This window comes from Doryrhamphus excisus, linkage group LG1 (assembly GCF_037039965.1).
Source record: "Doryrhamphus excisus strain RoL-2023G ecotype Guam linkage group LG1, RoL_Dexc_Guam_v1.1, whole genome shotgun sequence".
Classification (NCBI taxonomy): Eukaryota; Metazoa; Chordata; class Actinopteri; order Syngnathiformes; family Syngnathidae; genus Doryrhamphus; species Doryrhamphus excisus.
In genome coordinates this window covers 18,917,887-18,935,451 of record NC_136357.1, presented here as the reverse complement: position 1 = coordinate 18,935,451, position 17,565 = coordinate 18,917,887, and the positions used below count along the sequence as shown (strand labels likewise).

The following is a 17,565-nucleotide window of genomic DNA, read 5'->3' as shown; positions in this document are numbered from 1 at the left end:
TTCATTCACAGGATATTACCACAAAATGTTGGTGATAAAAAACACAAAATGAGAATGCCATTCAAATCTCCACAAGCCAAACAATGCTAATTTGGATTAACACTAGAATGATGCGTGAGGATCCTGACCAATATCAATCCACTCATCTGGGAGCATACAAATTCATAGCATGCGAGAAATTGACACAGGACCACCACAGATGTGTTAAAAAAATGAAATGATATGAATCAAGATTCCCAAATTTTGATCATGGTCCAAAAAGGTATGCAACGCATCCAATCCATTATAAAACTGGCCAAATCAGTTTACAACGAAAGGAAACCTGGTGCAGGACAATCAGTCCCAGATCCACATGATGGTCAAAAGAGGAATTTGTGCATCTGACTCAGACACAATTACTAGGGATGCTCTCATCCATTGGTCACCGATCCAAATCGTCCAATTTCCGTAAAAAACTAATGATCTGTGGCTTGTACTATTGCAGAATGCAGCCTGTACATCATAGCGTCTCCCGCTCACTTTCGTGAGACTGCGCAGGCGTGGGGAGCTTTCGAGTCAAACAGCAGCTAATGTAAACAATGCCGGACAATTCACTCGTATGTGCATGACCGTCAAAGGTCTAAAGCAAATAACCCCCAAAAATAATTGAATTCATCGGACTAGATGATCACCCTCTCTCAGGAATTGAAGACACCGGCTTTCCCGACTACTCTCTCACTTGGAACACTGCTGCACGATATCTGGAAGTCCTGTGAGAACGCCAGATAAATATGTACTCTCACATTCAAAGTCTCCTGAAAGAAGATTTTTTATTATTGTTGAGTGTGAAGTGACCATTATCTGACTGGAATCTTTCCATGGTGTCTCAACTCTTAAAGAACCACCAACCAACAGGATAGCCTCATTTTCTATTTTCCACTCATATATATTTCAGTTGAATATTGAATATCATACAGCTATAATATTTTTTCCCCCACAAAGTAAGTTTAGACAAAAGTCAAAGCTAAATATGCATGCAAGTTTTATTCAAATGTAAATCCTATGGAAAAATAGCAGCTGAAATAAAATAGTACATTCTCTTTGTTAAATAAATATAAAAAAACTAAAATTAATGTTTAATCTTCAGTGCAATCATACTACACTCACGGTAGCCTCCCTGCCGCCGGGTTAGCGGAGTTACGTCTTCCATCTCACGTTCCCCATCATGACAGATGGTAAACATGGTTCATATCGTCTTTTTCAATGTTCACTCCCGCTATGCAGCCTCTCCTCCTCCGTATCTCCGGGATGATCTCCGGTCGGTCAACGTAGCAAAGGGCTGCTCAAAGCTAACAGCTGCTCCCGAGTGTAAACAATGGAGCAAGAGGTAAGCTACAATCGTAACAAGATGAACATGTGTTGCTTTCGGGGTCGATATGGCATTAAAAAAAACAATAAGAAAGAACTAATAAAGTACTGTTCAACACTAAAAACACTGTGGAAAATATGGAGCGGCAGTAACGAGCTCGCACATGAGCGGCGCCATTTTGAAATATGAGACCTCCACATCAAAGCCATTATATATTCATATGAACTGTATGCTTGTTTTTCATATCGTGCTGCAAAGAAATATCATTCATTCATTCATTTTCAACCACTTATCCTCACGAGGGTCGCGGGGGTGCTGGAGCCTATCCCAGCTGTCTTCGGGCGAGAGGCGGGGTACACCCTGGACTGGTGGCCAGCCAATCACAGGGCACATATAGACAAACAACCATTCACACACACATTCATACCTATGGACAATTTGGAGTGGCCAATTAACCTAGCATGTTTTTGGAATGTGGGAGGAAACCGGAGTACCCGGAGAAAACCCACGCATGCACGGGGAGAACATGCAAACTCCACACAGAGATGGCCGAGGGTGGAATTGAACCTGGGTCTCCTAGCTGTGAGGTCTGCGCACTAACCACACGACCACCATGCAGCCAAAGAAATATCAATATTTTTTAAATATCAATATATGGCCCCGTCCTACGTCAAGTTAATTCATGCTAGAACACCGCCTGTTACCACACACATCAAACTGTGACATATAATATTCTTTCTGGAAAACAAACCCCAGGCTTGTACCGCTGTAAAGAATAAAAAAAAAATGAAGAAAGCTGTACAATATTTTTTACCCCTTTTCTGTTTTTTTTAATACTCTGAATGTAAAAACTGGCATTAATTCCGCAATAATTACATGCCTTATTCAGCCTAAATGTCCCCGTCACTACAGATGCAAAAATGTTGTTTGTTGATGCCTGTGAAACGGTGACATGCAGTGAGGTCTACATATGCTTGGTGAGGTGATGACAATTAGCACAGAAAAGCTTCTAGAACCACATCAGAAAACTCGGGTAGATATTGGAAAGTTTTCAACCAAAGTCTGTTATCATCACGGCTGCTTGTAACAATGAGTTATCCCCCAGCAGCTAACAGCAGAAAGTCCATGTTATCAATAAACCAAATGCTCCTTGTCGTGTCTTTGGGTGAAAGGCAGCGAGGATGCAAATAATCTGTGTCGCTACACTGCCATACCCACGTTATTCAGACAAGATTGATCGGAAACGGTGACGATTATCTCCAAATGTTGAACCAGCATCTCATTCATACACTCAGAGGAATGCTGTGTTTTCGTCTTCAAGGAAACGGTTGGTTGGCTCATGCTTGGTGGGCGCAAGATGGTGCTTCACCACACCAGAGAAGAACTGTAACTGATCGGCTGACCGTGTTATGGCTTTGAACTGCCCAGTGGAACGGACACCGAGGTCAGCGGACAGCGCTGGACTTTTTTCTGTGAGGACCATCCCAAATCAAAAGTGGATGTGACAAGACATTGAACAACAACTCAGAGCTGAAGTTAAAATCCTCCGGCAGGGCAGGATAATGATCACAGGAGCAGTGAAGGACATGCAGAGGAGAGCGCACTTAAAATTCTTTCATTTTCTCAAAAATCGACAGGTACTTTATAATCCAGTCGGCCTTATGTGTGAGTTCCAAAATCTGTAAAAATGTGGTTCTACTTCGACCATTTCCCGATGACACACGGTACGTACAATGCTCTCAGCGATAAACCAATCAGAGAACAATACGGAATATGTATTATAAATACACTGGCAGCGATAAACCAATCAGAGAACAATACGGAATATGTATGATACATACACTGGCAGCGATAAACCAATCAGAACACTATGTAATACGTACAGCACGTATGCTGGCAACGATAAACCAATCACAGAACCTGACGTAATACCCACAGTACATACAACGTAAACAACAATGTGCAACATTGGACAACATCTGAGAAATGCTCGTCATTAGGCTGAGGCTGGGAAATTTATTTAAACGTTAACACAAATAGCTAACTAAAAGTGAAGTCACGGCGGCCATGGCTCAGGTGGTTTCCCAACCTGAAGGTTGTGTGTTCGATCCTCTGATCCTCTCCTAATCGAGTGTGCACATAGTGTCAGATGTTATGCTTTTTTACGTTGCGTATACTTCCGGGAATTGTAACCTTCCTATTAGTTAGCATAAGCAACATGAAAAATGAATGGATGGAATGGAAGGAGTGCGCTAGATTGCTGCTAGCCACCCACGTTAGCTTACATGCTTGAGAGGCGGTTTGTCGAGGTCAACATTTGCGCACTGGAAAATACAGGAACAGATAGTAGCTCCATTCAGCATTATGTTTATTAGCCACTTTCATTAAAGGGAAAAATCTCCATACATTTTCATTGAGCTGATCTTTAATAATAAGTAAGGATGTCATAAATACTTCCATACGGATCTAGATATACACAGCTGGAGTGGATTCAAATATAACTATAACTATATAATTCAATATAGTGTACAAACAATATGATTTGTACATTTGTAAATAACTACACACTTTAATAAATGAATATGGCCCATTGTTTTATGCCAAATAGAATTATTTGTTAGAAATCCCACAAGATTTGCATGTTTAATGCGAGTGGCGACTTGTTCCGCTTTGAATGCACCATTTAACTTTGCAATGCATCTTCTCCCAAGATGCAGAGATAAGACTACTTTACTGTATTTTTCTGTTTTTTCAGCTCATATTTGGTCCCAATTCCTGACGCTCTGTGGGAATGCATAGAGGTAAGACTTGATGATCTTATAATGCAAATATTCATATTTGTTGGTGCACCTCTCTGTACTTGAGGATGGTGGCTCGTTTAGTGCTTTCCACACGTATTTGTGTGTCCCGACTCACCAGTTGAGAACCACTGGTCTGTAGTGTCTGGCATATACCTGGAACTCAGCTGGGATAGGCTCCAGCTCACACGAGACGCAAGTGGGTACAAGTGTGCTCGGAAAATGGATGGATGGGTCAGGCAAGAATAGCAATGATTGACTGGGGCGTCTCAAGAGCGGCGGTGTCACCCTACCTTGGAAGTGGAACGCTCTGGACTCCCGGTGGAAGCCTTGGACCTGAGTAACTCCATCAAATCCATCTCCGGCCATTAGTTGGTCAAACACACTGATGCGGAGAGCTGGGTCAACCCCGAAAGCGTGCACTAATTTGCAGAAAGATAAAAAGAGGGGGGGGGGGGTAAGATGATTTGGAGACCTGCTTGAAAACAGCATATGAATTCATGAAGGATGCTGCAAGATGGATCACACTGATAGCAATCTCCTTACCTGAGCAAAATATGCACACAACCAGAAATAGCTGGAAGAATCCCATGGTGAATGTAGGTTTTTTTGTTAAATCAATCCATATTTTGTCCACTTCTGATAGATAATGCAACGCTCGGTTTATTAGCAATCGCGGATGCTGAGCGGGGGCATCATCCAAACTTTACATGCCCCGACAATGACAAGGAGTCTGAATTTAAAAACCCCAAAAACGCAACGACGATGAAGTCAAATGTTGTTATTATTCCATGTAGGATGCGACGTCCTCCAGCACAGGTGGGTGCACGGAGGATGCACAAAGGGAGATGACGCTGCTCGACCAGCTCAACAGACGGTCCTGCCGCGGCGTGCAGGCAGTGAGCTGCGGCCGAGGAGGGTGGAGGGGAGTGCGGGTAGGAGGGACGGAGAACTCCCCCCTCTCCCTTCTGCCCCGGAGGGGACGTGTGGTCGAGTCGCGCCTCCTGGTGGTAAAAACACGTAAAACAACTCTCACACTCACCGGTGCTAATACAGCTCACCCTATGTATTATTCATTGAACAATGTTACTACATATATTACATATATTACAAGTTTTGTCTTAACTAATCTTCATTTCAGACTCAATTTTCTTCTCATAATATTATGACTTGATTCCCGGAGAAGTTTTTCCCCAACCGAATTTTACAAAAAATACAAATATACTTTTCTCATAATATTAACAACTTTTTTTCAAATAAATACATAACATTAATAATAATAATAATAATAATAATAATAATAATAATAATAATAATAATAATAATAATAATAATAATAATAATAATAATAATAATAATAATAATAATAATAATAATAATAATAATAATAATAAAAGGAGCTAAATCCCTTTCTTTATTCTTTATTCTGATTGGCCCAAGTTTCCCATCTATTGATAATCTGACCAATCAGAGAGAAGAATACAATTGGCACTGCACATACAGAAAGCCAGTATCAGTGTGCATCCTGTTTTGTTTGTGTACATTAAGTACACGTATGATAGTTACAGTATGTTATGCAATTCAGGAGAACACAAATTGTGTTTTTACAGTATTCTGTAACATGGAAGTTTTTTTTACGCCATAAAAGGCATGTCTCTACCTTGACACCTCCAACTTTCATGAGAAACATTATTTTACTTGTACTAAAAAACATACAATGTAAAGAGTTTGTAATGAGATGATTTTTGTCACTGTCACCTTCATGGTGCAGTCAAATATGAGCACTGCTTTTAATAAAATTTGTATTATTGTCTGCAAATTGTTATTTTTCATGTGTCGCTCTACTGCAGCCTACAGGTTGAATGCACCTGCAATGTATGACATGTCTTGTACCATTGTCTTGTATAATTGGGTATGTTGAGTTGTGTTAAAGCTGATCATCATGGAATGTGGATGATGTTAATGTGTGCTATAATATCTTAACAAAATTTTATCAGTAACAGTGTACTAGTGGTAGGTTATAACATTTTGTTTCTGTAATGTTTGAAGGTGAACGAGTGCACGTGTGTGTGGGGGGGGGGGTGTATTGTATGTTGAGAATGGCTTCTGTGTTGTAATTATTTTATTTATAGCACATTAAAGCATCTTTTACAACAATGCCATTGAAGAAGTTAAAGGTGACTTCAAATTTATTTCAGCCAAAAGGCACTAAATCCATCATTTCAGCCAAAAGGTGCTAAATCCGAAAAAAATAATAATTTAAAAAAATATATAAAATACATGGTGTGTGCAGGATTTTTATAGCATGCATTTTTATGACATATATTGATAGCTCTTTCATTTGCAATATAGACTTGATGACCAAATAGATTGATATGTGCGTAATTAAAAATCATCGATTTTCTCGAAATCAGTCAAAATGGATTTAGCGCCTTTTGGTTGCAAGCTCTTCATATGTAGTGTAGTATATATGTAGTATATGATGGCGTGATATGTATGGTATGGTATGTTATTATGGTATGATAGTGTGGTATGTATGGTATGGTATGGTGTGGTATTATGGTATGATAGTGTGGTATGATAGTGTGGTATGGTGTGGTATTATGGTATGATAGTGTGGTATGATAGTGTGGTATGGTGTGGTATTATGGTATGATAGAGTGGTATGTATGGTATGGTATGGTGTAGTATTGTGGTGCAGCATGGTATGGTATTGCATTGCCATCCATCCATTTTCTATACCGCTTATCCTCACGAGGGTCGCTGGGCATGCTGGAGCCTATCCCAGCTGTCTTCGGGCGAGAGGCGGGGTACACCCTGGACTGGTGGCCAGCCAATCACAGGGCACATATAGACAAACAACCATTCACACTCACATTCATACCTATGGACAATTTGGAGTGGCCAATTAACCTAGCATGTTTTTGGAATGTGGGAGGAAGCCGGAGTACCGGGAGAAAACATGCAAACTACACACAGAGATGACCCGGGGGGAATCGAACCCTCTGTGGCCTCCACGCTAACTACTCGCATGATATTGCATGATATTATATTGTATTGTCTGTGACTTATTTGATTTATCATTATGTTTTTGTGCTGCAATCAAATCCCTCAATCACCATATGTTGTCCAATATGCAGAGATAGTGCATAGTGTAAAATGTGTCGTCTTACGTGATGACACAAACGTATTACTACTGTCAAGACACCAGTGGTTCAACTTTTCCTGCTTCAGTGATCCTGCCACCATGGAGTGTACAGTAATATCATAAAAAAAAACCCATCATACTTCTTGGATGATGAGCTGTCGGCAGCTGACGTTTGTCTTCTTTGGCAATAAAACATTCAAATGCCTTTGTGACTCATCCTCATGGTGTCCTTTTTATAGCGCCGGGATGCTTTGAACGGCACTTAATTCGCATCCTCCTACCCTGTTTTTTGAAAGTACGCTTGTGAAGATACAGTGTATGCACTGTTTGCCATTCACTTATCTGGCAGATGGATTATCTTTTGCTGTCGGTTCAGAGGCTATCAACGGAATTGTCGACAAAGTCAGAGCCAAAGCTTGGATGACTTGGAAAGATTTTTTGCTGGCGATGCGGGTCTGGTTGGAGTCGCTTGACATGAGTTTGCAGGGACACTTCCAGATTTCTTTTATTGGGCTGACCGGCAAATGACCAACAGTTGGATCTCCATCCTGATCCACAGTGTTTTCACTTGATGCCAACAACATGCTCTGGGATGGGAATGCTTTAAAAATAGATGACAAACTGCAGAGGCCTCTTAGAGCCCTTGATACATATACATAATGAATGCATTTACTCTGCCTCTCCACTGGGTACACATTGCAAAGGTAATGACTCTGGATTGCCCATAAATTGTCATTTCCTGAAGGACCATCAGCAAAATATGAACAATTAAAAGCCAAGAATGTAATAAAATGTGGAGATGAGCGGGGACAGTGGAAGCTCTTACTAGATGTTGCAGTGGAGCAATACATTGAAAATGTTATGTATTACATAAATACACTGAGGTTACACTGAGAAGCCAAGGACTGGCACATGAAACAAAGCACATCAACACAGGAGGCCATTGAACTCATCCATTGCTGGTCCCTTACCACTATGTGACGTGGGAGATGGTGAACGGCAGGAACACAAGAGCCCATCTTGCAAACACCAGACCTCTGTTATATATGCAAAGTATCTTTGCATAACAATGTATCATGTCATAATATTACAATAAGAGCATTTACCAGAGGAAAATTGAATGCTGGAAAACGTAAAAAACGTCTTGGTCTCTATGTGTTGCTTTACAAAATATCAAAGTTTGCATTCTTTCATTTTTCACTATGTGGCCCTATCTGGGAAAATGTTTGAACACCCCTGCAATAGGGCAGAGAGCAACTGGCACATAGAAGATTTTCCACAAAGATTTTTCCAGTAGTTTTTAAAACAGCGGAGGGCTTGATTCATATACTGTTTGCGGCAGGTTTTCTTTCCAACCAGTTTCTCCAGCAGGTGATTTCATTGAGCTCCTTCCCTCAAACCAAAGGAGGGTTCATCATTAAAATCACCTGCTTTAGTGACCGGCTGGAAAGAAAACCTGTAATGTCTCGGCCCTCCATGGCATTTATGTTATGTTTAATTATGGGTTTATGACAGCACTCCTGTCATATAGAGGGTTTTTAACAAGCACTTTTGCTGTAGGGACTGAATCCCAGTTCTAGCCCTTGGCCCTTGTCTTAGCCCTTCCCACGAGAATCAAGTGGTGTCCCCATTCTCCCTAACCCAGGTGGTCGTGGTGGTTCTGGCTTGAATGACACCCTAGGCCAGGGGTGGGCAAACTACGGCCCGGGGGCCACATACGGCCCACCAAGCGTTTGAATCCGGCCCGCCAGTTGCTTTCTAAGTATTTCAACTTTTAACATACAAACTGGCATCATGACTTTCAGGTCGGATGCCTTATTTAGTAAAAAAAAAAAAACTGTAAAAGTAAATTACATAGTTTGATGTGGTGTGATGTTTAAAGTGCTCCTGAAAAAATGGACATGAGAACATACAACTGATAGTATAACACTGCTACAGATAAAATTAGACAAATAATTCAAGGAAAATTATAAGCATAAAATAGTGTGTTTGTGTGTGTTAAATATATGTTTTGGCCCCACGGACAATTTTATTAACTCAGTGCGGCCCACGTGTCAAAATATTTGCCCACCCCTGCCCTAGGCGGATCAGCGCTGTGGTCCCCACAGTAAGTGCTTTACTTCAATGTCACATAGAGATCTCTGACACAAACACATCGCTTGTGTTTTATTTTTTCAGTCATTGATTGAAGTAGTTATGACCCAGCCTTGCGTTAACCCCCAGAACAATGTAGTTATCGTACAATAATTACACATCAACTTTCTCGGAATTCTGTGACGAACGTGAGAGATACACGTGACTGCCAAAAATAAAACGTCCACCTGAAATTACGTTTTAGCTTGTTTGTTCTGCGGGGGTGATAGTGAACAGCATTTGGTCCCATGTGCGCTTTTTTACGCACTTTAATATCTTCGTATTTCATCCATAATCTACAATTTACCTCAAGTATTAACCATGTTGTTAAATGTATTCGCGAGACGTACTCTTGACATTTGAAGGGTTAGCTTCCGAACCACCCCCTAAAAGCACAGTGGTATCGTCCACAAAGCCCGGAAGCTTCATCCACACGCTCTGGTGCAGCAGAAGCCGGTGAAGAAAAGTGGTTGTCTGCTGAAGTTTTACTGAAACAAGTGAGTATTTAGTCCTCATCAATATTATAACCTGACTATAGGTTTTCAACGACGGCAAGATACACCCTCTTGATGAACTAAACCCTCTCACATAAAACAGTCTACAAATACCTGGCGAACGTGTTGACAAATTAGCATTTAAGCTAGCAGGGTAGCTCTCACGCCTGCAAGATGACAAACAAAAGACGCCTCACACATTATAAACACATGGGACGTTTTTAATTTAATCTAAACGTCTTTAGGAAGCCAATCTAGACTGTAAAACACTGAAGAAATGTTACATGAGACCTCTTAACGTGGTCATCAGTTGAGAACTCTGTCACGCTAGCTAAAACGAGTTATAATAACACTATCAAATGAATAAAAGTGATTAATTTAAGCCAGGAAATGACCTCTACTTCACCCAGCACCTTTGGCATGAACTGTTTATGTTGACAGGGCATGCATAGAGGGTTATAGACTGTAAGGGCACAGAAGTAATTGTGTCAACAAACAAATCTACTTCCCACAACACAATGCAAGACTGTGTAACGGAACGACTGGAAAATGGCTGTTGTTGATCTCATTTTCAATCCGGATTCTTTAATTGTAGTGATTTTCATGTTCAAAACAAACGAAAAAAACAATATATAAAGTATGTAAGGTAACCACCTTTTGTAATTGTATTAGTGTTTTTCACAAAACATGTAATGCATCCTTTAACCCTCTTGTCTTCCCACAGGAAACATCTGCCAACTCTGACAGAACAAACAGATGATCTGAACACGTTTTCTGTTTGGACGTTTGGGTGGGTTGTCTTTTTGTTTGTTTTTTTTCATTTGGCTTATTTGAAGACTTTGGACCGCCGCTCCCCATTCCCCCATCAGTTCTAGAAGATTTGAATGGAAAAAGCAGTTACAAGTGCACAAGTAAGACCTGCATCCTGGATATTTGATCTGAAAGAAAACTGGCACCAATAAGCATACACACACACACACACACACAGATATATACAGGCTCGTGTGTGTGTGTGTGTGTGTGTGTGTGTGTGTGTGTGTGTGATGCATAAGTGACTGACACATCACAAGTCTATAGAGTAACTTTCGATACAAACTGAAATAGAGGCGAGCTGAACATAACCTAATAATGTGGTGGCAGTGTGACCAATGCAACATGAGCCGTTTTTAACTTGCCAATTGCACCGTGTACGTTAATGAGGCACCGCTTACCCCTCTGTGGCTGAGCAGTCCGTCTAGAGTAGTGGTCAGCAACCTGCGGCATGTGGCTCTTCACCCTCTTTGTTGTGGCTCCCTTTGCAATGCTTAAATATTGTTTTTAATGAACGTCTTTGTCATGAGTTTAAAAAAGTCCAACTTTGTGTGAGACCATGAATGCATGCTGACTGAGTTCTGAATGGTGATTGGATCAGCACAAGGATGAGCAGACAGGATGCTATTCAGTTGTCTCTCACACATGGAGGAACAAAGTAATGCTTTCCCCGAGCTATTTGACATTTCTAAAAAAAATTTCAGAGAGTTTTTCAGAGAGATTGTGTACCACAATGATGCCCATTAGCACTCATAGTCATCAAATCTTACATTTATGCATTCCCACATAGTATCAGCATTTGGGAGCAAATACGAAGTGAAAGAAAAAGGGGGAAAATACATCCATACATCCCTCTAGGCATCAGATAACAGTAGATGGTGCGTTCAATGGATTCAAAAAAAGTAGGACAAATCGCAGCTCGTATAAATCTTAAAAAAATGTGGGATTTCCAATTAATAGTTTCAGTATTGTAATACAATATTTACTGTAATATAATTATTAATTTCTGTGTTTTTTTAAGAGAAATAAAATTACATTGTTTTTGCAATTTTGATTAAATGTCTTATGACCATTGCCTTGTGTTTTAGGTATTTTCATATATACATTCTTGAATAATAATCCTTTCTGAATGTCCTTTAATAGGCTTTTTTTATTGACAAACATTTAGAATTTAAAACCAGTATCCTAAATCTTATTTTGAGCTGACACTAACAATAAAAACATGTTTGTGTCAGTGTGTGAGGTCTCACTAGCTCACTTTTTGTATTTGCTGAATGTTTGTCCCTTTAAAAAAAAAAAAAAGTATGTAATTATTGTTGTAGAGATTTCCCCTACTTATTATAGGTAAAAACTCATTTCTATCTATGACTAAATGCAACTAATTTTGAGTTACCTACAGACGAAATGTGATTAATCACAATCAAATTGTTTAATGGACTGACAGCCCTACTTTTGGCTAATTATAGGCCATATTTTACCACGAAGCGCCATGATTTCTTAAGTAATCTACTTTTGAAGAACGGAGATGGAGTGAAGGGGTTACTATAACTAAAAACTTGCATTATCTTCTTTTTAAAGGCCAGAATTTTGGGTCCATCTCTTGCATTAGAGTTCATAATATTGTGAACCTAATGTTGTGGCAACCTTTTCTTTGCCTGCCTGTGTGTGTGTGTGTGTGTGTGTGTGTGTAGATATTTGTATGTAGCCCAGCGAGCTGTGAAGCCCATTGAAGGTTCAGTGATGCCCGTGAAGAAGAAAAGAAAGCTCCCTGATCCTGATGATCATCAGCAAAAGTGTAAAATCACAAGGTAACTTTTTAAATGTGTTTTTTATGCTAAACACGCTGAAAAAGCTGTTAGAGACTTCAGAATCTTTAGCTTGGTTGTTGTGTTGTGAACTTGGTGAATTTTAGCTTCACCCAACATCCCATCTGCGCCAAAAAGCCCTTCTCCAGCAAAAAGTGCCTGGCTTGGTTCCACCAGTACGCGGGCCGGGACGAGGTGGTCGGCCCCGAGGGCATGGAGAGGTTTTGCGAAGACCTTTGCGTGGCCCCCGAGAACGTGAGTGGTCTCTGATGCGCAGCAGAGATGCTAGCAAGTGTAGAAATGCATTTTCTCCACTTTGCAGGTCATCATGCTGGTGTTGGCCTGGCATCTGGAAGCTGCCAACATGGGCTTCTTCACCAAAGATGAGTGGCTCAGGGGAATGGCGTCCTTACAGTAAGACCCCACTTTTCATAATAATACAGTCACATCTTAGCCTGCAGTGGTGCTACCTCACTTACAACTTGCAAACATGACGATGTATCACAAGCAACAAAACTAAGTTTTTTCAAAAATATATGAATTATTAAATAATGAAATAAATCGTGTTCTGTGTGGCATCACATTAGTGACCGCTGGCCTATATGACAAGGGGTGTTCATTAAAGATTTCCCTTGACTCACTTCCAACACACACAAACAAAACTCTGAACGGGTATTACCCTTCGTCTAAATAGGCAACACCCAGCGTTATGCACTTTTCCCATTTCCCGTTTTAGGCAACTCTGGAAACCTTGTTGGTAAAAATCGGTGGGTTGAGCCTCAAACCGTGACTCTACCTTGGTAATCAGTGTGTCATCATCTGGAAAACATGTTCCCTTCAAAAATGACTTCATGGTTGGGAACAGGTGAAAGTCAGATGGTGTCAGGTCAGGAGAACAAGGGGTGTGCGGAAGAACTTTATAGCCGCAAGTGTGCTTCTTGTCTGGGCGATATGCAAGTTGTGGACTGGAGCACTGTCTTGCAGGAGTATTACTCCTCTGGTGCCGACTGACCAGGGTTCAAATTTCACTTCCAAACTGAGGCAGTTGTTCCATAAGCAGCTAGGAATGACCTCCATCAAGAGTACACTTTATCCTCAAACAGACTGATGGAAAGATTCAACCAAACTGAAAAGAATGTTCCAAAAGTTTGGATGAGACAGGAAAGACCGGGACGGATGGATTCCATTTCTCAAGCCTCAACAGGATTTTGCCTTTTGAACTTTGTTTTTTGTATGGAAAACTTAAGAACTGGGAAGGATCAAAAACCCACACCAGTGAGCAGGGAGTGGTACAATATGTGCTCCAAATAAGGTAGAGGTTGGCCAGGTATCGAGAGGAGGTAAGAGAGAACCTGCAGGAGCCACAGAAGAAACAAATTGTGGTATGACCAGTAAGCATGTCACTGCCACTTCCAGCCAGGACCAAAGGTTCTCCTACAACTTCCCTCGTCCAGCAGCAAGTGCCTGGCCAAGCGGAAGGTCCCTACACAGTTCTGGCCGTATGAGCCCTGACATATGAGATGCTCCAGCCTGACAAAAAGAAACCGAAACAGAGAGGTGGGGGGGGGTCGGCCACAAGTGGACAAAGTGGAAGCCATTCCTCCCCGGTACTGCAAAGCCCGGACGTTGACAGAAGGTTTCTGGTCCAAGTGAATGCCTCAGCAATCGGGCTTGGTGCGGTCCTCGCGCAGGAAGACCCAGGGGAGGAGAAAGCTATCTTTTATCTCTACCACGGGAGACCAGGTATTCAGTGGTAGAGAAGGAAGGGCTGGCAATCAAAGTACTACCTTCTGGGCAGGGAGTTTGATTTGGAGACAGAATACCGTGGTCTGACATGGATCAACACGATGAGGGATCAGAACATCTGATTAACATATCTGTCCCTACAACCCTACAAGTGTGTAGTCCACCAACGGTCAGGCAAATCTAATGGCCTGGCAGACTACCTTTCCCGGTTGGTCGCGGTGCCAGTCAAACATGGCACTCGTCATGGCAGCAAAGCTGGTTGGGAGGTGAAGAACACTACAGAAGGTAGTTGTTGAGGAGCTGTAAATATTTTTTCCTCACTATTTTCTGCACTTTTGTCCACAATTTGTACACCTTTTTCACTGCCTGCACTCTCTGGAGAGCACAATAAACACTCTGAACGTTATTTTTCTGACTCGGCCATTGGTTTTTCCTCACCGTATGCGGTGTTGTGGGGGATGCTAAAGTGTACCTCCGTCCGTAGTCATAACAGAGGCCTAGCTTGCCATGATGCAAATGCGTTAATTATGCCAAAAAAATAATAAAGCAGTAAATTATACTGCTGTTAGTTCTCTATTTTTGACAGCCATAAAGGCTACATGATTAGCTGACTATCTCTGTTCATGTAGGGAATGAGCTAGCATTACAAGCTAAGTGTAGTAAAATGGCTCCAAGGCCCAAATAACAGATTGCATGTGATTTGACACGGGTGATGGTAAACATATTTAATTGACACACCTTGAAGCCAGAGTCTCAGCATCTCAGGTGTAGTGCTCGGTTCAAAGTGTTTCCTCACCTGGTTTGAAAGCCTCAGAGACCCCCCGTGCAGCGGACGGTTTTTGTAAATGTACAATTGGGGTGCATTCATCCACCTCCAATGCCAAGTACCACTGGTATCATTTGTGTGTTGGTAGCAAAGCATAAAGTCTTGAAATGACATAAATATAGCAATTACATTGTCACAGGGTTCTCCCGCTAGACCCTAGAACAGTATGTATCTCAAACTCTGGAACACTTCTCTAGTCCCTTTGTCATCGGAACGACGCTCTCTCATTCCCATGCATTCACTGGAACCCGGAACATCACAAAAACATCTTTACAGTGCGTGTATGTGTGGTTTCAATGGAACTTGTCATGCAGAAGTACCATTTACTGCGTTTAAGTAAATCCCAGAAAATACTTATGTACATGTGTATTCAACCTAAATAATGTCTACTGTATCTTTTAGCGTCATTTCCATTTTCAGTGCATTTGGAGCTATCAAAATACACAATAGCTATAACTGTGCATCTCAAGACCAATATTTATATCTACTTTTAAAAATGTATATGTAATTGTAGTTTATGCACACCAAGGAGTAAGAAGGACTGGAACAAATTAGGATGTGACCAAGTGTACCTGATTATTTGTAATAAAATACTCATATCATGACATTACTACTAGTAGTACTACTACGACCACATCACCACTATCAGGAGAACCGGAGTAGAGAGGGAGGGAGGCGCCTGCTGTGACCCAGCAAAGTGCACTGTATTCAGGCACACACTCCGAGCTGCCGGTGTGAGGCCATGGAGGTCTGAGGCAAAGCCTTTTATCCTTTTCCAACGCGGCTGGACTGTAATGCTACTGTAATATCTTGACAACCTTGCTTCTTAGCACTTGCATCCTGGCATTTCTCACTTTGGGGCAAAAACTCGCTGGAAAAAACATTTGAACACACCAGGTTCATTTCATTATATTAGGGAATTGTAGTGTTAAGGTGACTACAGGGATGTTGGTTCATGTGTAGTCAGAAACTGTATCCAGAAGATCATAAACAGGTTTGCATAGAAATTGAGCAGTTAAGCGCCATAATTGAGGGTTTATTGACTACGTCCTGACATTGTGTAAATAAGATTCTGGTGTGTTTGCAGGTGTGACTGCACAGAGAGGTTGCAAAGCAAACTGGATGACCTGCAGAGTGAGCTCAACGACTTGGGCCTCTTTAAAAACATCTACAGATATTCTTTTGACTTTGCCAGGGTGAGTTTATGACTTTTTCATTATTTATATTTGAAATCTGCTGATCTGAGACCATCTCTGCTCACTGTGGGTTTTCCCGTGTCACGTGTTCCATGATCAGGATAAAGATCAGAGGAATTTGGACATGGACACTGCAAAATCCATGCTGGACTTGTTGCTAGGCAGATCTTGGCCTCTTTTCCCTGTCTTCCTCCAGTTCCTAGAAGTAAGTCGTGGGGGGGGGTGTAGCTGTTTTAGTCATCCACAGACGTGTGTATGCGTGTGTCCCACAGCAGTCCAAATACAAAGGTGTGAACAAGGATCAATGGTACAACGTGTTGGAGTTCAGCAGAAGCATCCGCACCGACCTCACCAACTACGATGAAGATGGAGCTTGTAAGTTTTACTGGCGGGGGCGCGCCATTTTATCATCAATGAATTCCAGGTTTGTTCTAGAGCGCCACCAATATGGGATTTTGAGGGCTGAAAAAAGCCAATATCCAATATATTCACCAAAACATGAAACAAGAGCATTGATATACACAGGATATATAATGTACATCAACATCAATTCTTATTGTACCCAAAATAAGATCCAACTCTAAGAAGCAGAAGACTAGTAAATGAAAATAATAGCATTTTGGTCATTAGCGTAGCATTTGATGCTATACTTGGCCATTTTCAAATACAAAGAGGCTGCATTGGGCTAAGTAGTCATGTCGTCATAGCCTCATTTAAATTATCTGTACCTCTGATATTTTCTACACATTTTTTACCTCCGTGGTGTGTTTGATTGACAGGGCCGGTGCTTCTGGATGAGTTTGTGGAATGGCACAAAGCTTGCTCTGCATTGTAGCAGACTTGAATGCAACAGCGACAAAGAAGACAGCAACAATCATGTGATCGCAGACTAAGGAGGCACTGATGGACGATTGTTTTCTCTCTCACACACACACACAAACACATAAAGATGGACTTGTTGTGCAACAGAGTTCTTACAATTAGGGATGCCTTTTTTTGATTGATTGATGGTCCCTCATTTTGTTTATAGATATTCACAATAATAAAAAAAATGTATGTGATCACTGATACTTGAGAGTTCTATTCCAGTCAACATTGAGTTGCCCCTGCCCCACCAGGGGGTCCACAAGCACATCAGCCAAAACTGTCCCAAACTATTTCATGGTTTCAGCATTTCAGGGCGCACAGAATGACGCATCTTTTAGTATTCAGGAAAAACCATCAGGACCAAGTATCTTCCCACTCTTCATCCTTTTCAACA

The 17,565-nt window shown here is 41.3% G+C and overlaps 2 protein-coding genes across 4 annotated transcripts in view; one reads left to right on the top strand and one right to left on the bottom strand.

Moving 5' to 3' along the window:
- nell2a (neural EGFL like 2a) overlaps positions 1–5,044 on the bottom strand; it is a 117,822-nt gene extending 112,778 nt beyond the window's left edge. Inside the window, exons 1-2 of the mRNA XM_058074907.2 lie at positions 4,693–5,044; positions 4,440–4,568 (exon numbers count right to left, since the gene is read on the bottom strand). Of these exons, the coding sequence (XP_057930890.2) occupies positions 4,440–4,568; positions 4,693–4,738 (175 nt within the window). The 5' untranslated portion in view covers positions 4,739–5,044. The remainder of the gene's footprint in view (positions 1–4,439; positions 4,569–4,692) is intronic.
- A 4,387-nt stretch (positions 5,045–9,431) lies between these two features.
- On the top strand, positions 9,432–17,356 carry LOC131131121 (DCN1-like protein 5). 3 transcript variants are annotated; one of them, XM_078793855.1, is made up of 9 exons: positions 9,432–9,924; positions 10,646–10,832; positions 12,423–12,539; positions 12,644–12,791; positions 12,859–12,950; positions 16,196–16,304; positions 16,405–16,509; positions 16,580–16,679; positions 17,084–17,356. In XM_078793855.1, exons 3-9 carry the CDS (start codon positions 12,472–12,474, stop codon positions 17,137–17,139), a joined length of 678 nt encoding a protein of 225 aa, XP_078649981.1. In that variant the 5' UTR covers positions 9,432–9,924; positions 10,646–10,832; positions 12,423–12,471; the 3' UTR covers positions 17,140–17,356. The 3 variants fall into 3 exon arrangements, with proteins under 3 accessions (XP_078649981.1, XP_057931492.2, XP_057931493.2); XM_058075509.2 differs by having other exon boundaries at positions 9,438–9,924; positions 16,577–16,679; positions 17,084–17,353; XM_058075510.2 differs by lacking the exons at positions 9,432–9,924; positions 10,646–10,832 and having other exon boundaries at positions 12,417–12,539; positions 12,675–12,791; positions 16,577–16,679; positions 17,084–17,354.
- The last annotated feature ends 209 nt before the right edge of the window (positions 17,357–17,565 follow it).